Source organism: Quercus lobata, chromosome 3, assembly GCF_001633185.2.
Source record: "Quercus lobata isolate SW786 chromosome 3, ValleyOak3.0 Primary Assembly, whole genome shotgun sequence".
NCBI classification, from domain to species: domain Eukaryota; kingdom Viridiplantae; phylum Streptophyta; class Magnoliopsida; order Fagales; family Fagaceae; genus Quercus; species Quercus lobata.
In genome coordinates, this window is record NC_044906.1 from 21,680,998 (window position 1) to 21,705,558 (window position 24,561).

The 24,561-nt window shown below is 33.6% G+C and overlaps 2 protein-coding genes and 1 pseudogene across 4 annotated transcripts; all 3 read left to right on the forward strand.

The window, feature by feature from the left end:
• Positions 1-4,300: 4,300 nt before the first annotated feature.
• Positions 4,301-5,624, forward strand: LOC115979956 (histone H2A.1-like). Its single transcript, XM_031102081.1, has 2 exons — positions 4,301-4,636; positions 5,168-5,624. Exons 1-2 carry the CDS (start codon positions 4,430-4,432, stop codon positions 5,402-5,404), a joined length of 444 nt encoding a protein of 147 aa, XP_030957941.1. The 5' UTR covers positions 4,301-4,429; the 3' UTR covers positions 5,405-5,624.
• An 864-nt stretch (positions 5,625-6,488) lies between these two features.
• LOC115979955 (putative protease Do-like 14) lies at positions 6,489-12,100 on the forward strand. 3 transcript variants are annotated; one of them, XM_031102078.1, is made up of 11 exons: positions 6,489-6,598; positions 6,704-6,820; positions 7,288-7,369; positions 7,458-7,637; positions 7,731-7,858; positions 8,239-8,450; positions 8,740-8,821; positions 9,080-9,222; positions 10,150-10,270; positions 11,257-11,349; positions 11,813-12,099. In XM_031102078.1, the coding sequence occupies exons 2-11, from the start codon at positions 6,797-6,799 to the stop codon at positions 11,927-11,929; spliced, it is 1,182 nt and encodes a 393-aa protein (XP_030957938.1). In that variant the 5' UTR covers positions 6,489-6,598; positions 6,704-6,796; the 3' UTR covers positions 11,930-12,099. The 3 variants fall into 3 exon arrangements, with proteins under 3 accessions (XP_030957938.1, XP_030957937.1, XP_030957940.1); XM_031102077.1 differs by having other exon boundaries at positions 6,490-6,598; positions 6,721-6,820; positions 7,250-7,369; positions 11,813-12,100; XM_031102080.1 differs by having other exon boundaries at positions 6,493-6,598; positions 6,721-6,820.
• A 5,165-nt stretch (positions 12,101-17,265) lies between these two features.
• On the forward strand, positions 17,266-18,312 carry LOC115980556 (annotated as a pseudogene).
• The last annotated feature ends 6,249 nt before the right edge of the window (positions 18,313-24,561 follow it).

Below are 24,561 nucleotides of genomic sequence, written 5' to 3' on the forward strand. Positions count from 1 at the left end.
CAAAATGAATGAAATTATAATAACTGTATAGTCACAATCAATCACATATTTAATTTCATAATTTGTTGATTCGTGCGATTGTGAGTAGTTGACATTTTTTGTCTTGTGCAACTTACCATTTTATTTTGCCTACCCACAATTGCACAAATTAGCAAATTGTGAAATTGGGTATGGAAGTGATTGTGTCCGTATGCCTACCAATGAAACTGAGCAGACAATTTCAAGTCAACAAACGTTTCTTGTGAGGGGAAGTTTGCCATTGAATACCTTTACAAAACAAAAGAAATAAAAAAAGAATTTTCTTCAACGAGAGGCATGTAAATATCCAACTTTACAATCCGAGAATCAGAAAGTGTTCTAGTAGTTTGGTGTAAAGGAAAACGAAGACCATTTATAAAGCAACCAATAGGTTCCCAAGTAACAAAAAAAAAAATAAAGAGAGAAGGGAAATCAAAACTCAAAAGTAGCTTATTATAATCCCACAACCAAAGCAAAGAATCTTATGACACTTTTCTTCATCCTATCGCCTATTTTCATATCTTCTTCAGAAGACAAAAAATCATGGATTATTGCCGCATTGTTTTAGCCATAGTCGGCTTATCTTTCTCTTATTTCCTCTGTGTGCCAAACTTGAAGCAACGTCACAAGCAGCAAATCATAATAGAGAAGCTAAGAATGATTAGTGAGGCATTGGAACATGCTGAAGAGAGAGTGCTAAGGCTTCAAGAAAGACATGACAGGATTCTAAGCCAAATGTGCTCTTATTACTTTATCCATAACGAGCTTGAGGTGTCATTGGCAGATGCTCGAGCTGTCTTGGATGAGGCAATGGAGTCTGCTGGTAATTTAAGGAGAATGCAAAGGAAGATTATTGGTTATTTCCCTGATGAAGTTGATGTGAAGGATATGTCAACATTGTCAAGCAGACCCCAACGACCAAGGGTCTGACTCTGATAAGGGCCATAAGGCCAAGGTCCATTAGAATTTCATAGTCCAGTGATGCATAATATATAGCCCAATTAAAGAGCGAATGTCATCATGTACAATGCTGATGTATATATATTGTTAATGGGTTAGACATACATGATACATGTAAGAGAAATAATGTTGAATTCTGTCTTATCCTAACCACCTTTGATCAGGTTAGCTTTGTAAAATATTATGCTTATCTGATAATTCCTATTTCCCGTTGCAATTTAAAATTTTATTAATAGCTGGTTCATAACTTTATATATTTAGTAAAATGAAAATATTAAAACTACTATCAATTTTATTATTAAAATCTTAAAATATGATATGACAATGAATGTGATTAGTATCACATCAATAACATAATAAATAAATTTCTTAATTACTTTTTTCGTATTATGTTTAAAAGTTGATACATTAGTTTACAAAGATTATGTAGTAAAATTTATAATATTCCTAACAACGCTACTATAAAAGAAACATCAATGATCACACATTCAAAGCCTCCCACTGTTGCTGGTCACCCCCACCTCCTTGGTCTTCAAAGTGAACTTAGATGGTGCAATCTTCAATGATTCAAGTGAGGCAAGTATTGGAGTGGTTATCTGATGTAGGGCATTTCAATTAACTATATGCCTATATCCTAATCTTCTTATAACTAATTAGTCAGTCAGTTATTTAGTTAGATGATTTCTTAAGCATTTGCCAATAGGATTTAGATACTTGTCAACCATCTAGAAGCTATCAATGCCAAAATATATGTAGCAGAATGTAAGCTCTTTCATTGTAAATCAGTTCTGGTAATTGAATGAATTGTTAGCCTTTGTATGCTATTTGGAACTATGTGTTCTTGCAGAGGTACTTATCTACCTATCAATGTATTCTAATTAGCAACCTAGTCATTTCATTGCTTCTAAACTATACACAAACAGCCCATCACATTCCCTGCATCATTATTCAAAAAAATTTGGGTTTAACCATTGCTTCTTTATAAAAAAAGGTCCCCCTCCCCCTTTTGGGGGCTGATGTAGAAGCTTTGGCTATTGTTCGAGCCTTAGCCTTTGCTCAAGATATTGGCCTATCTTTCATCATTCTTAAGGAGATTCGAAAGTGGTCATGACAACTTTAGAAAGTAATGATGACTCCTTCGCCTCTTTTGGCCTCTTGATTATCGATGCTCGCTTGTTTAGAGTTGCCTTTAATCATAATTCTTTTTTCTCATGCTTGTAGACAAGTTAATTTTGTAGCACATAACCTAGCTAGGCATGTACGACATGTCAGTAGTTTATTTATGTGAATGAAGGATGTTCCTCTACACCTGATTGATGTATTTCTGGTTGATTGTATATGCTATTTGGAACTATGTGTTCTTGTAGAGGTACTTATCAACCTATCAATGTGTTCTAATTAGCAACCCAGTCATTTCATTGTTCCTAAACCATACACAAATAGTCCATCACATTCCCTGCATCATTATTCAAAACAATTTGGGTTTAACCATTGCTTCTTTATCAAAAAAGGTCTCCCTCCCCCCTTTGGTGGCTGATGTAGAAGCTATGGCTGTTGTTCAAGCGTTAGCCTTTGCTCAAGATATTGACCTATCTTCCATCATTCTTAAGGGAGATTCGAAAGTGGTCATGACAACTTTAGAAAGTAATGATGACTCCTTCGCCTCTTTTGGCCTCTTGATTATTGATGCTTCCTTGTTTATAGTTACCTTTAATCATAATTCTTTTTCTCATGCTTGTAGACAAGTTAATTTTGTAGCACATAACCTAGCTAGGCATGCAAGACATGTCAATAGTTTATTCATATGAATGAAGGATGTTCCTCTACACTTGACTGATGTACTCTTGGCCAACTGTGTATGGTATTTGGAACTATATGTTCTTGCAGAGGTACTTATCCACCTATCAATGTGTTCTAATTAGCAACCAAGTCATTTCATTGTTTCTAAACCATACACAAATAACCCATTACATTCCCTGCATCATTATCCAGAACAATTTGGGTTTGACCATCGCTTCTTTATCAAAAAAGGTCCCCCTCCCCCCTTTGGTGGCCGATGTAGAAGCTATGGCTGTTGTTCAAGCGTTAGCCTTTGCTCAATATATTGGCCTATCTTCCATCATTCTTAAGGGAGATTCGAAAGTGGTCATGACAACTTTAGAAAGTAATGATGACTCATTCGCCTCTTTTGGCCTCTTGATTATCGATGCTCGCTTGTTTATAGTTACCTTTACTTATAATTCTTTTTCTTATGCCTGTAGACAAGTTAATTCTGTAGCACATAATCTAATTAGGCATGTAAGACATGTTAGTAGTTTATCTGTATAAACAAAAGATGTTCCTCCATAGCTGATTGATGTACTTCTGGCCGACTATTGCCGATTTTCTCTTTTTAATATGATTTGAATTTTCTTCTTAAAAAAATTATTGTTATGCATTAGCACTAAATAGGCTATAGTATATTTCCATAAGTCCCCTTATATGTATTTTTCTTTCAACCCTATGATTGCACACAAACATCCATACAATATATTAAGATGGAATTTGAATTAAGAATGTGAATTACACTCCACTTTTTGCCGATTGTCCAGAGTTCTAATTGCACTAGAATTTGATATGAAGTATTACATTTTCTTAACAGCCTTGTAGAATCAAGACTCAAAATCCCATCTTTCATTTAATAATATTGTTTTTTACAATTATTCCAATTGAACCATGCACTTTATTTAAGTGTGAACAAGTTAAATATCATTCTTTCCCTAATATATGTATATTAATGATGATTAATTTGGTTTAACTCCTGTAATAGAAGCTTAAATTAATTTTATTTTGGCTTAATGTTCGGCCAAACATTGGCTAAGCTTGGCCTAACCTTATCTTAATTTTAAATTCCAAATTAGTTAAGAAGCAATCCCATTTGCTATATCTCCAGCCGTTGGATCAGCATCTTATATCCCAGGAAAACAGCCTCACATGCGGATCGCCAGCATGTCAATAATTAGCGGTCAGATCATATTCTCTCCAACCCAAAATCTCTCAGCCGTCAGATCTATACAGACCCATCCGTCATTTTGAAAAATCTCAAAGGACCATTTAGTCAATCCGAACACCCTTCCGCGCACCCAAAGAGAAACAAACTAAACAATCCCATTGGCCAAAACAAAAAAGCCACGGATCGCCAGCGTGTCGCACATATTAACCGTCCGATCCCCACTACCCATCAGTCATTTTATAAATTAAAAACAATCTCATTGGCAAAACCAAAATCACTCGGATTGCCAGCGTGGCACAACCCCACCCTATATAAATAGCCCCAAACCTCATCAACTCCACGCCAAAATTAGTTTCAAAACGAAGCGTTCCAAATAGTTGATTTGCTCTTTGGTTTTTCAGTTTCCCTCCAAAACGAATCGTTTTGTTTTGAAAATTTCGAATTGAAAAAAAGAAAAAAATGGAGTCAGCGAAAACGACGACGAAGGGAGCGGGAGGAAGGAGAGGCGGAGATAGGAAGAAGGCGGTGTCGAAGTCGACTAAGGCGGGGCTCCAGTTCCCGGTGGGTCGGATCGGTCGGTTTTTGAAAAAGGGTCGTTATGCTCAGAGAACCGGTGTCGGGGCTCCGGTTTACCTCGCCGCTGTTCTTGAATATCTCGCCGCTGAGGTATCGCTCTCAGATCCGAAAATCTCTCTCTGTCTCTATATGTTCGTTTTGAATGTGTTCTTTGTGATTTCGTGTTTGGTAGGTCAGAAACTGACGGAAAAATTTAAGGAAAGTGGATATTTCTGTTTGTTGAAACTGTTTCTCACTCTCTGACAAATACATTTTGGTAGGCGTTTTGGCCTTCTGGTGTTTGGTTGGTCAGAAAGTTGGGGAAGATGAAATGTGAAATTTAGTTTGTGAGTAACAGAAAAATTAAAATGGAAACGGAAATGAAATTTTTTACCGTTTTTCATGTTTTCTCTCTACACAATTGGGCTTGATTTTTCGTGTTAAAATTTGTTTGGACACCGAGAAAATTGAGGAAAATTTGTGGAAAGTGAATTTTTTAGGTCACAGGCTTTCTCTGGTTCATAAACAAAAACAAAATTCTTAGATTCAAAATTCAAAATTCCTTTCTTGTACTACATTTTCTCGGCATCCAAACAGCTCTCTCTCTCTCTAATGATTTTGATTTTTTGGGTTGAAATGCAGGTGCTGGAGCTGGCAGGAAACGCGGCACGTGACAACAAGAAGACAAGGATCAACCCGCGGCACGTGCTGCTCGCCGTGAGGAACGACGAGGAGCTCGGAAAGCTCCTCCAGGGCGTGACCATTGCAAGCGGTGGTGTTCTTCCCAACATCAACCCAGTTCTGCTGCCAAAGAAGAACGCTTCTACTGAAGCTGGCGAGAAGACCCCCAAGGCAGCCAAGTCACCCAAAAAGGCCTAGAGGCTCGTGAAAATTTCCCACATAATGAAATAGAAATGTAGTTGCTTTGCTTTTGTTGATGTATAATGATCTCAATCTTTGAGATCCTTTTGGTTTTTGTTGGTTTAGGTTCTACTAGTAGTTGTGGGTATTTTTCAATTTGTAGTTATTTGGTGAATATTTTGTAGTTGGGTATATTTTGAAGTATTTAATGGAAAAATCTTCTCTGTTCTAGTTCCAAGTGACTTGGATTGATGTTGTTTAATGTTGAAATCATGAGATGATGAAAGATTAAAATTGGTTTCAATGGTTCCTATGCTATCACCCTTGTACTTAAAAATTATATAAAATTATCTTTTTATATAATTTGTTAAGATAATTAGATTAGTATCATTCTAAGGGCTTGTTGTTCACATTGTTGATTTTTTTATTATGTATTTATGTATCACAACAAGTTAGATTAGTAGTTGAGATAAGGTTATGAGAAATTTTGTTGTTTGATTTTTTGTGTATGAAATATAAGTAGACATGAATATAAAGTAAGGTGTTTGTTTTATGTTTTATTTGTAAAGGGCTTTGAGTTTATTTTGTTGATGCTTAAGATATTTAAGTTTTAAATTTCCTTTTTTTCCAATTATCAAATAATAAAAATTAAACTCTAATCTTTGTTTTAAATGTAAAGATTTTTTTTTTTTTTTTAGTTTTTAATTTTGAAATGAAAAAATTTTAGGATTATAATTAGTTTTATATTTATTTTTACAACCCTTTGTTATGTTTAATTGTGAGTAATGGAAAAAATGATAATTTATGTAAGATAATTTCAAAAATAATTGTGGTCTTATAATAATGAAAAATAAAAAAAATAAAAAAATAGATTCGATTTTTAAAATTGAATATAAAAAAATTATTGAATAGTTTGGATGGACATTCCTTTCCTTTCTTTGTGTTTTGTGGTTAATTTTGTTTTTTTTTTTTTTTTTTTTGGGTTTGTTTTTAAAAGAAAAAACTTCGGCCTATCATATTGAAAGTTTTCACTGGACGGACTCAAGTAAATCCTACATGACCCACCGGCCCATAGGCCCTTCCTAGTTTTTTTCTAATAATAATAATTAAAAAAAAGCGAGAACGCGGGTTTTAACTAGGGTTTTGAATCAAGCACAGCTGCTCTTTCTTTTGTGGTCTTCTGCTTTCATCGAAGCTATGTCCATTTTTCTGGTACTCTTCTTCTGTTTCATCTTCTCATTTTTATTTCCGAACCTCGTTTCAGTAATATTCTCACAGTGCCAATTTTTTTTTTCATTTTTTATCTAATTTTTTCAGAAACAATTTTGTGGCAGAGAAAGCTCTCAGTTTCCAATAGAAACTCTCTCCTTCGCGTCATAGCAATCGCTTCTGCCGGGTCGGGTCTTTTGTATGCCAATAGCAACTCAAATTCCAGTAAGCTTCTAATTTTCTTTTCTGGGTTTTGATTCTTTTACCACTTCTTTGTTTTTTTTTTTTTTTTTTTTTTGTGTATAATTGAGAAGTATTAAAGTTAAAATTTTGATTCTTTCTTTGTGGGTCTTTCTTGAAATAGAAAACTGAGAATTGGGTTTTATTTAGTATGTTCTGCAATCAAACAGACCACAACAATTCCAATTGGTTTTTTATAAATAAAAAATCTTATGTGCTGTTATGATAAATTTTAGGAGCAAATGTAGCTAAAGTTTAAATTTTGATTCTTTCTTTGTGGGTCTTTCTTAAAATACAAAACTGAGAATTGGGTTTTATTTAGTATGTTCTTAAATCAAACAGACCACAACAATTCCAATTGGTTCTTTATTAAAAAAAAAAATCTTATATGCTTTTATTATGATAACATTTTAGGAGCAAATGTAGCAGTGAAGGTTCCTGTGGCTCTGCAGGAATCACTATCGCTACAATGGCGAATTACGCAATACATATTTCCCTGCCCTTCGTTACTTTCATCGGATCAATGGCAACCTGGTTTGTTCTTAAATTTTATTTAGCAATAGATTGTGTCCTATTTATGTATATATATGTTTTTGGGTTCAATTCGAGCTTGAAATTGTAGGAATGCTTCCATTATTTTCTTCTAGAGTTGGTTCGGCTCCATCATCGGATATAAAGAAAGACAATTCTGGGGCAGTTGGAGGTGACCCCAAACCATGTTGCAATTGTTTGGGGAGAGATACAATTGCAAATGCTGCCGCTAGGGTTGGTCCTGCTGTAGTAAATCTTTCGGTTCCACAGGGTATATATTTTGGGTGGTTGTATATGTTTGAGATTTAGTTAATTTGTTTAAAAATTGGATCTAACAGTTGTTTGTGATCTTTGTGTTTGATAGGTTTCTATGGCATCACTAATGGAAAGAGTATAGGGTCAGGAACTATAATTGATCAGGATGGTACAATTTTAACATGTGCTCATGTTGTGGTTGATTTTCAAGGAATGAGGGGTTCAGTCAAAGGAAAGGTCAGTGTCTTTGGTGCTTTGTATGTGTTGTCTCCCTTAATAACTTGTAATAATGATATTCTCTAGTAGTTTTGGTCCAGCATTCAGCAATGCAAATGGTTGAGAGTTGAAATCTGATGGATAAGTAGATGTGTGGAGAGTGCATGCATTGATTGTTTGTCTTTGCCTATGTTATCCCTGAAAGTTGTGCACAACATAAGTAGGAAAAAAGTTAAGTTTTGAACTTTCAGTACGATGCGTGCTGTTTCTTTATCAGTTTCTTTATATATTGGACTCATCATTTCTCTGTTTATTTAAGTTGTTTAGAATTTTAAGATATCATTGAATAGTTTTAGTACTGAGGTATACACCTCATATTGATGTCTGAACAATTGTTGCAGGTTGATGTGACTTTGCAAGATGGTCGGACATTTGAAGGTACAGTAGTAAATGCTGATTTACATTCTGATATTGCGATTGTAAAGATACATTCAAAAACCCCGCTTCCGACTGCAACACTTGGCTCTTCCAGTAAGCTTCGTCCTGGGGACTGGGTTGTTGCTATGGGATGTCCACTTTCTCTTCAGAATACCATCACAGCTGGTATTGTAAGGTATTCAGAATAAATTCAAACATTACAAAATTTCTATGTACTTTTATCCATTATATATGTGTGTGTGTGTATGTGGATTACATGGTTTTAAAAGAGAGTCTACCTGTCAAAAATTCTTGGACCATTTACAGATTTATGGTAGTATGTGTTGTTGGCACTCAAGTGACCTCATGTGTCATGTACTTCATTTTGGTATAATATGATAGATCTCATGCTAGGGCTTAGATTAATGAATCTATAAATTACTGATTCTTAATGCCTTGTCTAATATTGTTCCCTCTGGATGTAGTTGTGTTGACCGTAAAAGCAGTGACTTGGGCCTGGGCGGAATACGGAGAGAGTATTTACAGACGGATTGTGCAATTAATGCGGTAAGACTGTGTGTGCGTGCACACAAGTGTCTTTAGAGGGTTTAAAGTTGAGATGGTTGAAGTCGTTTTCATTTAAATTTATGACCCTAAGGGGATGCACTATCAGTTAGGGATCATGCCTCATAAAATGAATGTCACTAGTTTGAATCTTCCCTTCTTCTCTGGGGCCAAAAAATCTATATATATATATATATATATATAGTCTTGGAGGCTTTGTTACGTACTTGACATTGTTTTTTTCTACTTTATATGGCACAGGGAAATTCTGGGGGGCCCCTTGTCAATGTTGATGGAGAAATTATTGGTGTAAATATTATGAAAGTGCTTGCTGCTGATGGACTGAGTTTTGCTGTACCAGTTGATTCGGTCTTTAAAATTATACAGCATTTCAAGAAAAGTGGGTATGTTCTTATATTTTTGCACGGGACTACTTATTTTAAGCATAAAATCAGCACTTTATTGGAAATTTTGTTTGTATAGTGTTCATGTGGAATAATTCATTTATTGTCAGATTTTAAATCTTGAGTGAGTGCACTTGCAAAAGTTTGTTTGATGAAATATTGTCCACATTTTATCAAACCCTTCATTTTCTCATTGTGTGTCAAGATATTTCCAATTTATACATTTGGATTAAATTTTTCCATTGTCCTATGGATTAGTGGCACCTTCCCCTCCCTTAAGTTTGGTATGGGTGGGGTTGGGGGTTTGTGTTTCCTTTGTGTGTGAGTAAATTTCTGAAGGAAAAAAGAAGAAGAAAAAGTGTGGATTAAGCTGCGTTGAAATACTCAGTACATACCTGTAGCTCCCAATTGATGTGTAAACAACAGACAACTCTGATTCTTCCCCCAATCAATAGGAGCTACTTGTGCTTAAAATTTCATAGATGCTTCTGTCACAAGGGGTATTGATGAAATTTCTATACATGACAATCTCTCTCTCTCTTTGTGGTTATTGGAGCATTGTCCTATGAGCTACATATTGGTAGGCTTAAACCCCCTTTAAGGTTTTATTCTAGGCTTCTTCCCATGTTGTTTAATCACCTACTTTGCCAAAGAGCACTAGCTGAAATGACACTTCCTCACAAAAATGAGTGGAGGGGGAGGTTGTGGTTTCAAAATACTTTTTTTGGGTTTTAGGTAGATGAAAAAATTGTGGTTTCAAAATGTATGGGTGCACAAAAGGAAGGATTTTATTCTAGGTTTCTTGTATGATCCCAAAAGACTTTTTAAGATTCATTTGAAAGCATCTACTTATCCCCAAAAAAAAAGGATTCATTTGAAAGCATCACAACTGTATGAGCACACGTAATAGATAGTAATCTTGTGCAGAAGGGTGGTTCGACCTTGGCTTGGACTGAAAATGGTTGATCTTAACGAGATGATCATTGCACAGCTTAAAGAAAGAGATAACACATTTCCAAATGTCAATAAGGGTGTTCTCGTACCTATGGTATGTCCTCTAATTGTTTCTTCCCCCAATCTTATTTTGTAAAACAAAATGAAAAAAATATCTTATAAGACGGTCTCATGAAACCTTCCTCTCACAACATTTGTGGGTCCCATATGCTATGAGAGGGTGGTCCCATGAGATACCCTTTTGTATTATAATGTACTTGGCCATGTTTTATGAAGGGTTATATGTTATACTTGAAAATATATCTAAGATCACAATAATTTGTTCTTTTTGGGTGATGAATGTTTTATTAATTTTTTACTTATTTGCAAAATTACCCTTCAGATTCTTATCTCAATGGATTTTTGCTGGCTACATGTAGGGTTTACGATCACTGGTTTGTAGAAACTGGGATGGATATAGTGAACTGCTTCCCCTCCCCCCACCCCCTCTTTCAAAGATATTAACCTTGTCTGTCACACTAGGATGGGAAAAATGGTATTGGGTCTGTGACCAAATATTTTTATTGACTTTTGCTTTGTTTTGACAGAGGCTTAGTTTAGATTTAAGGTCTGGATGGGGCCTGACTTTTGAGGGTAGTATGCTGTGCTTTCTAGTGAACCCTACTCTGACCAAAAGACTAGAGGCTCAAAAGGAACTACAGATATATTTTGCTGTGGTTGGTCTTTTGTTTGCGTGAACTGATATTTTAACAGTGATTTTAGTTAATGTCAATCAGATCCAGGTTAGGATTTGGGTTGGGTTTATCTGGTTGAGTGGGTGGCTTCCCACTAAAGCAGTGGTAGGCAAAATATATTTTAGATGTTTCCATTTAAAATTAAATCTGTAATAGTGTGCCTTGACGTGTGAGTTGATTTTATTTATTTAGGAATTCTGTTTCCTTCTGCCATATTAACAAATGGAAGGAATATGCACTAATTCCATGCTGTGAAATAGAATTTGTGGTTTGATATGACGTTGTTGATAAAAATCAAGAAAAAAGGCATCTTCTCATTCTGATGGTTTTCTGATTGTTTTACTAGGTGACTCCTGGATCCCCTGCTGATCGTGCTGGATTTCGTCCTGGCGATGTTGTGATTGAATTTGATGGGAAACCTGTTGAAAGCATCAAGGAGGTATTTGGGACCTTAATGGATGTCAGTAGGAGGAAATTATGCATTTTGCAATGAGAAGTGAAAAACACTAAAATATTTAATGGCTGGAATTTGAGCAGTTCATGATTAATGGAGAACCTTAATCTTAGATTTTTATGCATTTTCCTTTGATTAAACCACAATTTAGTGGCTTCTGGCAGGAATTCTGGTTCCGAGGGCTTTATAATGGATTTATGACTGAATGTGTTGATTGTCAGAATATTTTAAGTCTGTGATGAGAAACTAAAGGATATTGAAAGAGAATATAACTTACCTTCCGAAAAAAAGGAAGAGAGAATACAACATGATACATGTGGTGTGCAAAAATTTCCAATTTAATTGAGTTTGGGTTCAGAAAACTCATGCTTTTGCCTAATTGAGTTTGTTGCTTACTATTTTTATGATTATGATTCTGATGGTCTACATGATTTGTGAATTGTTGCAGATTATTGAAATAATGGGGGACAGAGTTGGAGTACCCATGAAAGTGGCTGTGAAAAGAGCTAAGGATAATTTGGTCACTTTGACGGTAATTCCAGAGGAATCTAAATCAGATATGTGACAGACAACAACTCTCCTATTCAAGACATATACATTGGTTAGATCTTTTGTATTACCAATACATTAGCAGGAGAGTTTCATAATTTAATCTTTAGGTTTCTTTTTTTAAAAGTTATTACTTACAATTTTTTTTTAATCTTTGGGTTTCTAATTTTCGTTCTCTTTTTAGCTTATTCCTTTAGGCTTCGTTTAGGAGTTCATCAATACATTAGCAGGAGAGTTTCATAATTTAATCTTTAGGTTTCTTTTTTTAAAAGTTATTACTTACAATTTTTTTTTAATCTTTGGGTTTCTAGTTTTTGTTCTCTTTTTAGCTCATTCCTTTAGGCTTTGTTTAGGAGTACATAAAGGAATGAAATGGAATGGCGAAAAAGGAAGGGAAAGGAATGGAGCGGAATGTATTTAAGAGAAATAAATAGAGTGGAATTAAGTGACATTGTTTGGCTTTTTAAAAATAAAAGAATGAAAAGGAATGGAATGCAAGTAATCTTGTTTGGGAGTAACATAGAGGGAAATGAATGGAATTATTTTATAACAATATTACTATTAGATTTCTATTTTAAATTAAATGATTGAATATATAGAGGTATTTTGAGAGTTTTAGTAAAAAATTTCATTAAATCTAATTTCATTCCTCTCAAATTCCTCCTAATTTAGGGGGGAATGAAAATTTGAAATTTTAAGGGAATAGAGAAGAATGAGTGTTCCTTCCTACTCATTCTATTCACTCTCACTTAAATTCTCAAATAAGGGAGTTGGCTTTTCATTCTTTCCATTAAAACTTCCAAACAAGAGAAGTGATGAATATTCTAAAATTATTATTTTTATTCATTTCCATTCCATTCTCGTTTCTCAAATTATTCTAAAATTTATGCTAGTGGGAAATACATTCTTTATCAATCACTTCTCTCAAATCTAGCAAATGTGGGAGCTTTCTGCTCGGAGTATGACTTATTCTTTCTCGTATTTTCCTTTAGTGATCTTAGCACTTGCACCAACGATGTAATGAATTTAAACTAATTGCACATGCACATGCACATATGTGCACACTTATCGGATCTTAGGTTTTCCAAGAATAAACCTGACCCGACCTGACCAATTTTCTTCTCTCGTTCTTAATTAACGTACCACTTCTGTGGAAGATTTGGGACTGCTTAGCTAGCCGGCACTGTATTAACTGCTTAGGTTCGTCTCTCTCTCAAAGATAACCCCTTATCCATATTCCTTAAAATTAGGCACTCCCACCTCTCCTTATTCCTTCTAAACAAATCAAACACAAATAAATGTCTTCCTTCCTCCTATTTAATCTTTTTTTTTTTTAATTTAAAAAAACCTCTCTTTTTCTCTCTCAAATGAAGGACCTACAAGGTAATTCTCTTGGTGCTGGTTATTTTTTTATTGCTTATTTGATTTTGATTTATTTGTTATAGAAATTGTAACAAAAGAATTTGAAATAGTAATCATTGTATAATAACTATTTTTAGGGTTATTGGACCAATTGAAGCTGTTGTATATTTACTTAGGACCAAAAGTAAGGAACTTAGGACCGTTTTCTTACCCTATTTGTTTTCTTTTCTTTTCTTTTTTTTCCCATTTTTTTTTGCCTTTCTATTCTACTTAAAAGTTATTATTTGTTGTATATGAGTGAGTTAAATGTGTGAATAGAAAGGCAAAAAGTTTCGGGTTATTATTTTTTGCATTCTTTTTGTTATTTTGTAACTCTGAACTATAAAATTTCGGGTTAAAAAGTGTAATTATTTACTTTATTGTAATGCAATAGGTTTGTCCATGCTGATAGGTTCAAGAATGTAAGGACATGGAAATAGAAGAGATAAAGTAGGATGAAATTATTGTGAAAAATAAGGCCATGAGTCTATGCTTAGTATTTGTAGGAAAATGTGTAAACCCGATCTAAAAAAAGAAAAGAGCCTCTTTGCATGCTAAAGCACGTGTGATGAGGCTAGTTTGTTTTATTATTGTCTTATGTTCTTTTTATTTTTTGTTGTTTTCTTATATAGCCTGTGATATTTTTTTCTTGAGTGATAACATGTTGTTTACATGTGCTTCATTACTATTTTCTATGCATGACACAAACCTGGGAATCGGGTTGGAACCCTAGATGCGTACGCTAGCATAATGGTGCATACACATTTCTGGGCAAACCCCATATTCAATTTTTATTTTATTTTTTGTTTATTTACTTTTTTATTTTACTAATGTTGTATATATATATATATATATTTATTTCTTTTTCATGTGGTTTAATTTGCTATTTGTATGTATATATCTCCTTGTTTGGTTTCTTTTCTTTTTAGTTAATAAATACAAAAAATGCAATTTCATTTAAAATAAGTGGCTTACAATTTCATTTTAATTTGATTAGGATTAGTCAGGGCTTTTGATTAAGTTTTCTCCAGCACGTTACCTGAATTCGTTGATGTACATTAGTTTAGAATTTATTGTGTGAGATATTGCATATTTTGATGCTTTGACCATTTCCTCCTGAAGTGTCTTTTATAATCAAATGTGTAAGGATTTGAATAGGCAAGGATTTGTTTCCGACTAAAACTTATGCACGTGGACTTGACTAAATGACATACTATGGCTTAATTTCATCAATTCAAATGGCATTGAATGTGGTCTTGCATATTAAGGTGATATAGTAATTCTTGGATTTGATCAAGTGTTATTAGTTTCCTTTGCTGCATGATAATGTTTATTTCCTTTTATATCTAAACATGACAGCCAATGTATCTTCCCTTGCATTGTCTCCTAATTTAATCTTGTGCCTGGACATGCATAGCCGAATATCCCCATGGAGTTTGGAAATAAAGGATTGCATTTATTTGGGTAATGAATGACGATTAAAATGTGATTGCATGATTTATTTTTCTTCCTTTTTTAATATGATTGACATGCATTATAATTTCCTTGGACATTGGTCTTGAAGATTTGAATTCGAATTTAAAATTGATTGGTTTTTTCCCCAAAAAAAAAAAATGATTGGTCAATTTAAGGGAAGTCTTCAGATAGCACTCAAAAGATAAAATCTTTCCTAATCAATTAGAATTAAATCTTTTGTCAACTATTTCAATGATGAGATTTTGAAAAGAAAGTGATCATAAATTCTTTTAATTCTAAAAGATTTTCTTTTGGAAATTAATTGATTTTAAATTAGGAAGGGAATTTGGCAAGTCAAAAAAGATGGTTGGACATTAAATTTTCGCATGTCTACATGCTTTGATGATTAAATGCTTACATGCGCACATACTTGGATGATGATATGTTTATGCTTGGATGCTTACATGCTCATGCAGTTGGATGCTCATGTGCTCACATGCTTTGATGATTGCGCTTAAATGCTCAGGTGATTGGATAGTAAGATGTATGCGTGCTCGGATGCTCACATGTTCATATGTTCACATGCTTGAATGCACACATGCTCACATGCTTCCATGCTCATCTGCTCACATCTTTGGATGTTTACATGCTTGCATGTTTACATGCTCACATATCTAGATGCTTCAATGTTTACATGCTTGGTCATCTTGTGCTCACATGTTTGGATGTACACATGCTTACATGTTCCCATGCTCCTATGCTCACATGATTAGATGTGCATATGCTTATACATTCCTTTGACCTTCACAAGATTGACTGCCTTTCACATTATCCTTTTTTTGCCTTTGTTTTATCTTGACTCGCATGAGCTATAGACGAACTTTAGGGCTTAGAGGCATCTGTTTGTTCACATAGGTTCATTAGGTAGATCTCATTCGACCATTATCCAGTAACGATACACAAAGACTATAGTTACAGCTGGGTAGGCTTGGGATGCCTAACCTCTTCCCATTCTATATCCTAATTCTAGACTTAGTTTGGTAGGTAGACCTTCATGAGTCATGTTTTGGTTCCCAGACCTATAAACAGGTAGCAACTCCTCCGTCTCTTGTTAAGAGGTTCTGCGTAATCCTAAGCTTGCGCTAACTTTAAGTCTAAAACTGCTTTTAGGAATATTAAGTACCGCGTACCCCGCCTTTGCAAGAAAGAACCAATATGTTGATGTGTCATAAATGAGGGTGACTAACAGAGGTTGTGATTTGGTAGTTATATGAAGTTTGTGGAGTAAATTGGCCAAAATAATAGTTTAAGGGGTGTCTTGACCACTACCTTAATGTTCAGGGGGGGTGTTAGAGACTTTTTTCCATTGTATTTATATATAGAATTGTATATTCTACCATTTAAATAACACACGATGTGGCAATATTCTAATATAAAATTTTTAAATATTAAATATAATCTAAATTCAATTAAAAATATATATTAGAATAATGACGCATAAAATTCTTAAATCTATAAAACTTAAGTTGTACAAAATTAAAAGGTCAATCAAATATGAAATGTCTTTGGTTTTATATGTATTATATATTATAGATTATAAATAAGTAACATTTCAACGTTCAGAATGACAATACATTGGCTTATCGCCTTGACAATACAGTGGCCACTTTAAGAAGCACATAAACAATTAAAAATGCATGTCACTCACGGAAGAACTAAGGAGCTCGATTAATTGATAAGATATGATATGGTTTTCCAAATATGATGCCAATTTTTTTTTAATGCACTAATCTACTAGAAAAAAAAGTTGGCTGAATTACGAATTTAGTCGAAAGACTAAATTAGTAATTACAAATAAATTTGAAATTAAAGAGAGAATGCTAAAAATATTCTTTCTTGAAAGGAAAAATTTGCAGGATTTTTCTCTCATTCATGAGTGATGATTAGAACTAAATGAATAAATCATAAAGGAGTGGAATCAAAATATAAAGAAATACTAAGATTTGAAAGGAAAGTGTTAATCAAATTCTATCTCAATTAAATTTGATTAACACTGCATAATTTTTCTCTCATTCATGAGAGATTTGTCTTTATATATATATGAATATATATTAGGTGGCAGACCCATATTTTTAGGAGTTTGATTAGAAGAATTACAATTAATGGTCATAAAATAAAATTTAAACTTGACATAATTAGGTAACACCCATCATTTATAAGGTAGTTTTTTTTTTTTTTTTCCTCTCTCTGTTTAGTAGTCATTAACCCATTATTTTAGCAGATATATCTTCTTTTAATTATGAATTATTTTTAGAAATATTTTAATTAAGAATTTAAGAGTCCAATCATTGTGTTTTTAAATAAAATTTCATTTCCTTATAAAGAGAGAACATTCGTTGTAAAGTTAATGCACAACCTAAGTGGTTTCAACTTTCACTTATATATAACTTGTGGCGTATTTTTGAACACATAATCAAAGAGTGGGAGAATGTATACTAGAAACTTTTTTGATGTACCAATTGTATTTTGTTTCTTATTGGCCTTGCTCATTTTCATGCTTACTTATCTTGGAGCCAATGGCTTTAGCATCAAGCTCATCCCAAGATACTCTATTGATTCAATGCTCTTTCCAAAAAATCTAAGCCTACTAGAAAAACACTTTAGAATTGCTAAGCTTTCTAAAGCTCGAGCTCTGCATTTCGAATCCATGGGTTTTGTAGATGCGATCAACTCAACAAAGCAAGGCATTGAAGCGCTACAACCTAAGATAGAGTATTCCTTGGGAAATTTTTGTATAGCTCAAATGAACATTGGCACACCACCATATTCTGCATTATTGCTATTGGATACTGGTACCGATAATACATGGGTTCAAAGCTGCTAAGTGCGCCATATGTTTCCCCTTAAAATATGAAGGTTTCGATTACCGTAAGTCTGAAACATACTATGCTGCAGCTTGTAAACATCCCCTTTGTGTTCCCAAAATATGTAAAAATAACATGTGCTTTTATGAGTCCGTATATATTAATGGATTTAGTTCCACTAAGGGTATTCTTTCGATTGACACATTCACATTCCCTTCCAATGAGGAATCTGTAAGCTTCCCAGATTTAGTTTTTGTTATGGGCTATGAAAATCAAAATATTAAATTTAGTCGAAAAATGGGAGGTGAGAATGTAATAGCAGGAATTTTGGATATGTAATAACCTTATCAAAGAAGAGATGATTAAATACTTCTTGGCATGTAACTGGCATCCCATGGAGATACCAGACCTAGTACCATATGACCTTTGTTATAATGTCATACCAAGTGGAGATAAAAAATTACCAACATTAAAATTTTGTTTTATTGGAGCAGACCTTGATCTAGATTCGTTTAGAATCTTCGAAGTAATTGACAATATGTTGTGCATGATTATCATGCCTATTAATGAACGAGGACCAAGTCTTCTAGGGGCGTTTCAACAAGTAGATTATTGATTCTTGTTTGATGTTAAAGCCTCTTTATTGTCGTTTGCCCCTGAGAAATGTCAATTTAATTAGAAGGAAAAAAATAAATTGAATAAAAAAACTCAGGAAAGTTTAATATACATTGTAATTTCATTTTTCTTTGTAAGGGGTGGGGGCTATTATTGTAAGTGTCAAATTTTTAGCATTGTTATTAATTGGCCAAACTACAACGTTGGTCCCTTAAGTTTACTTTGTGTGTGCAATTGGTCCCTCAAGTTTCAAGCGAGCACAATTAGTCCCTTAAGTTTCAAGCGAGCACAATTAGTCCCTTAAGTTTTAAAATTGAGTTGTATTGGTCTTTTTACTAATTGGCGTTAGTGATGTTACTTACGTGGCTAACGGAACAATGACTTGGCATTATTTTTAATGACATGGCTTTTTTTATTAATAAAAATTACAAATAAATTTAACGTAAGAAATTTGCACACCGGTAAAGGGGGGAGACTGACAGCCACCGGCGACAGCCCAAGACTAAAATCAAAATTAAAAAACTCTATAATTTCTTTTTCCGTTAAAAAGGTCATCACCTCAAAATTCACAAACCCAACAAACAGTAACAACAAGAAGCCCCAGTTCTTTATAGATGATAGGATGAGAGAATGATTTAACAGAAACAATAAGAAAGAAACAGGATCAAAGACCAAGATGGCGTGTTTAGCGGCAGGGACAGGGGTTGATGGTTGTTCTCACACAGTACAAGGAGGAAGCTCGTTGTCTTTGAGATCGGAGGCTTTGTTTTTTCCGAAGGTATCAGTGGTACGGATGGGTGAGGCAAAGGGTTTGTCGGTGAAAGCGATGGCGGTGGTGCTAAAATTCAAAGGGACGCAGAGGAGAGAGAAGCATCTGACGAAGATGATAGAGAAGAAGCCGAATGAATCGTCGGCGAAAAAGTTGCTGGAATCTGAAGAAGCTTTAACAGAGATACGTAGAGAACAAAAGGAACGAAGAGAATGAGAATTGGGGCTTCTTGTTGTTACTGTTTTTTGGGTTTGTGAATTTTGAGGTGATGACCTTTTTAACGGAAAAAGAAATTATAGAGTTTTTTGATTTTGATTTTAGTCTTGGGCTGTTGCCGGTGGCTGTCAGTCTCCCCTTTACCGGTGTGCAAATTTCTTATGTTAAATTTATTTTGTAATTTTTATTAATAAAAAAAGGCACGTCATTAAAAATAATGCCAAGTCATTGTTCCGTTAGCCACGTAAGTAATATCACTAACGGCTGTTAGTAAAAGGACCAATACAACTCAATTGTAAAACTTAAGGGATTAATTGTGCTCGCTTGAAACTTGAGGGACCAATTGCGCACACAAGGTAAACTTAAGGGACCAACGTTCTAGTTTCGCCTTATTAATTTCATTTCATTCCGGCCGGAACGACTAGAATATCTTATACTGGCATGTAATTTGATATGGTAATACCACTTGTTCCACTTCAAGTCAAATTCCAACCAATTTCGAGGCATTCCGGCCATTTTGGTCAATTTCGGCCACTATCAGATTTTGGCTTAAAAAAAAAGAAACAAACACACTTTACAAACCCATCAATCTCAGGTCACCACCACGTCTGGTTGCCGTTTTATCCTGAATGAATCCAACCCTGTTCTTCTTCTCCGTTTTGTATCCACCGGTGAGTGGTGTTTACTTTTTTATTTTATGTTGTCCTCTATAGTCTAGCTTTGTTGTCCTCTTTTATTTGATTTCAAGTTTCAACTTTCATTTGCTTCCTCTAGTAAGAGCCACATGATTATCTTTGGAAATAACAAAGGAAAGTTAAAAAAAAAAAAAAAAAAAAAAATCCACAACAAGTGTCAGACCTATTAATTTTATTTCCTCTCAGTAAGTTTTTATTTTTATTTTCCCTATTATCTAGGTACAATGGTACATGTTAATTTTATTTATTCTAAAAAAAGAGGTATTATTATCTGTGGGGTCATAAAGCCGAGGGACATACATCCACCTTTCGTATTGGGCCTGAGGCCTATGCCGAGGTCCAAAATCATGTATGAAGAAGACAATGATAATCATTGCGACCCAGAAAACTGTGCCAAGGACAACGTTGTCCTTGGCTAGTAAAAGCCGAGGTAGAAGAAAATTGATTTATCGACAAAGACAATCTTCCAAAGCACCCCAAGGAAAAAGACAGGTACAACAAGTAAGCACACTGGAGCATGGCGGTAGAGCAATTCCAGGAAAAACTGCTGCCTCCACATTAAATGCTCTACAACTAACACTCTGGCCGCATTAATGTGGAAATGATACTTGAGCAGTGGCTTTTCAAACTCACAGCTACTACCTAAGAGTTTTGAGAGGAGGTTGATGTGACAAAGACCAACAACATTAGATCCGACCTGCACGTGTACGGTGAAGATGAAGAAGGGAAGTAGTATATAAGGAAGAAGGAGCCCCGAGGAAAGGGATCAGATATTTTACCAGAAGACACATTGTAACGATCTGAACCAACTTTGTAACCATTACCATTGCCACTCAAGAAATATATAAGATTGAAGCTCCTCGGACTAGCGTCGAGGACTGAATTGCTTGCTCAAGTCCATACTTGTTTTACTTGTTCATTCTCTAAATCTTCTCTAACTATTGTTACACTCATTAAAGTCCAGTTCTTCTATCCACTCTCTACAAATTTATTGTATTGGGCTTGCTGGGCTTGCATTCACTTATCTCTTAGGAATAGTGCTTAAATCCAGTCCCTACATTATCTATATCACTATTTAAAAGGCTTCTCTTATTTGGAATTCTCAATTTTCAATATATCCCATGCACGTTTGATACATTTTTTTTTCCTAAAAACTAGCAAACACTAAACCAGCAGTTTACTTCATTTCGAATCCTAAATTTTAGTTTTTTAAAAATTCCTTCCTGTGTAACATTACTAAAAATAGATAAACTCAAATGGAAAAATTACATTAAACTCAAAATAAAAAAAGAGTCTCATCGCATATGCAGAGCGTGTGTGATAAAGATGGTAATTATTATTATTATTATTATTTAGTTTTAATCCCATATATTAATTAAAATATAAAGAAAATTTTTGCGCATGCTGCCAATAAGTGCTTTGACTTTCACATTTATTGTATATTTTTTTTTTGAGGTAATATTGTATTGTTTACTATTATCCAAAATATGAATTTTATTTGAAGAAAAATTATAAATATATATTTTTTAATCCCACGTTAACATGAATTTTATTTGTAGAAAAAATTATAAATAAAAATATTTTTTAATCCCACTTTAACATGAATTTTTTATGTTAAAGTAGAAAGATAAAAACTCTGTTAACCCGGGTTTGAAAACCATCAAAGCACGTTTTTCATTTATTACTTGCAAGTAGATTTTAGTCTAAACAGAGTTTAACCCTCCAACATGAAAAATTATAAAGTTCTTATGATGGACAAGTGATGTGGTCTACTATTCCACTAAAAAACTTTCACATGTTTAAAATTGTTGAGTTATAGTTTTTTTTTTTAAAAACAGAAACTAATTACTGACTTAACAATTTTAAACAAATGGAAGTTTTTTAGTGGAATGGTGGACAAGTAACGTGGTCCACCAGAGGACTGTATGATTTCTCCTCCAACATCCAACATATATGAGAGAAAGAAAGAGTGAAATTGCTAGTGGATGGTGATTCCATATATCCCATGATTATGTACATTAACAAAAATAGTATCCCCTTTGTCAACCAGAATGGTTGGCCTTGAGAAATTTTCATTTACACAGTCTTCGTGCTGCATAGTCTTCTATAATTTGTCTCCTTCAACTTCCTTCCCAAATGCAAGGATGGAAAAAAAAAAAAGGTTTAGAAGATGTGCAAATATCAATGAATATCAATCATAAAACTCTATTTTGAACTCCTTAAATGTCACATAGGTTTTGACTTTTGAGCATGCAAAACTCATATGCGTTTAAAATGAAAAGAATAAAAAAAAAAAAAAAACACCCATTTTTAAAGTTAATTGAATGAGTAGTGCTGTAGGTATTACAAATTTTACTATATTGAGCTTATAAATTTATTTGTCACTAAATATAAAAAGACAATTTAAATATTCCTTTATAAACTCATTTTTTTAATCAATTTTTCTAACTCAACTCACTAGAGAACAATGAGAGAAATGTGCCTTTACTTTGTGATCTTCTAGAAGTGTTCATAGTGTAAGTAGCGTGCACAAGTGGATTTTTGCAGCAACACCATTAACACAACTAGCCGATATTCCACGCGTTGTGCGGGGCATTTTGATAAATTTTGTAAGAAATTATTTACGACGCATTGATTTCAAGAATTCTATTATTGTTAGTTATAGTTAATCTATGTAATTTTCTAGTAAAACTAAATTCAAACTAAATACATAGGGAAAAATTCCTCTAATTCATGCAACCAACAAATGTCACTAAATCAAAGTTCACATTGTCACCTACAAACCTAGTGGTTCCTGTCTATATTTCTTGTATGATTTATGCTTTATATATAGATTCTATACAAATTTCTACATTTCTTATGCCAGTAAAATCTCTATCTCCACCGTATCAACACCTACAATTTTTATGTCAATGAAAGCAACTTTTCCTTTAGTTTCAAAATTGATATGAGAGATAAAATTATGGCCAATTAACATTTTAACTTAAGAAAAGTTTGATTTTCTGAGATTATAATTATAATAGGGTGAAAATTGAAAGAAGGACATCTTAATCAATTAGATATAAAAATTGCTAGAATTTCATGATACAACAACATAAACAATAATGTCATAGTGACGCAACAATATCACAATTTAACTTCCAAATTTTCATTGAACTAAAAGCAGCCAAAACACCAAAAATACTACAAATCCTTACCAAGTTCTTGCATCATATGGAAAACCAAAAATCTAAATTGACACATAATATGAAAAACCTGCCTAAACACATTACAATGCTACTTAGTAAAAATGTATACATAAATTTTTTTTTTAAAAATATTTAAGAACATAATATTTTTGAAATTAACATACCTCTCAAAAAGGGAACCAAAGATATTGTGAGAGAAATTATGGATGTTTAATATTTAAGTTCAAAGGATATGAGGATTTATATTGGACAAATTAAATGTGGAGACAAATAATCATATTACCCAATTTATTGAATCTGACTCTTGTAATTCAGCATTGAAGTTAGTCTTGTGAAAAAAATTGAAAAGTTTTCTTAATTCCTACATTTCCCTTGACTTTTTAAATTCATCCATATCTATAGTTTCTAAAAAAAAGGTTATAAATGTATACAAATTCTTTGAATTTTATTAATATATTGAAATAAAATGCATTTTTCATTACTTAATAGTTGACATAAATGCTAAATTTAGATGAGGTGAAAGACCAAATGAAAAGAATGTCATACAATGCATCACTTGGCAGAACCTCATGCTTTTTCAATGGTCACTCCACAAGGACAAGTGCTTGTGGGGTGTGGGGGGCAAGAGTTGGGGTTTAAGTCTCTAGAAGGGAGTTTCACACACATTTACATTTTGATTAAGCTAAAGTAGAATATCTATTTTGTATAAAAATAAAATAAAATCACTTTTAAATGCCAAAGTACGCATGAGAAAAATGAGTGTATATATAGACTATAGTGTGCCTTGTCATCTTCCAATTTAACATATAGTTTATATGTGTAATAAACAGTGACACAGCCCTAATTTTATTAGTTTATTTTCATAATAACCTTTTGGGACGTAGAGTTACACAATCGATTTCAGTCTGTTTCTAATCACAGCTTTCACGTTACCTTAAAATAAGCAGCCCCATCTGTTTTTTTAGTCAATATGGCTTAGAAAAATAAAGTTTTGTTAGATCCCACCAACAGTAGCTCGAGATAAATGGATAAATGATTTTTTTTTGGAAGCTGTCTTTGCAAATCTAGTAGAGATTTTGACTGTGTAATGAACAAGTAATGTTAGAATATTGATTAAATTTACTATTTAAGTTTAGCTTAAGTTTTTCGTATTAAGCTAGAAAGATTCTCAACTTTACAAGTGATGTAGAATAAACCGCCATGGCATTTCTGAACTCTTAAGTGCACTTGAAATTGCGCAAGGCAAACAATTTTCTGGGCGATGGAGTTGGAATCGCATGAAATTTGATAGACTAAAGGGAAACAGTCTTCTGAGCAATAGTAGTTGTCTTGCTATGAGGTACCCCTAACTTTGGCGAATTCTTTCGTTTAGCCTCAAAAACAGTGATTTTGCTGTTTATAGTAATATTTGTTTTCTTAATAACTTTTTTTGTTTAAAAGTCAAA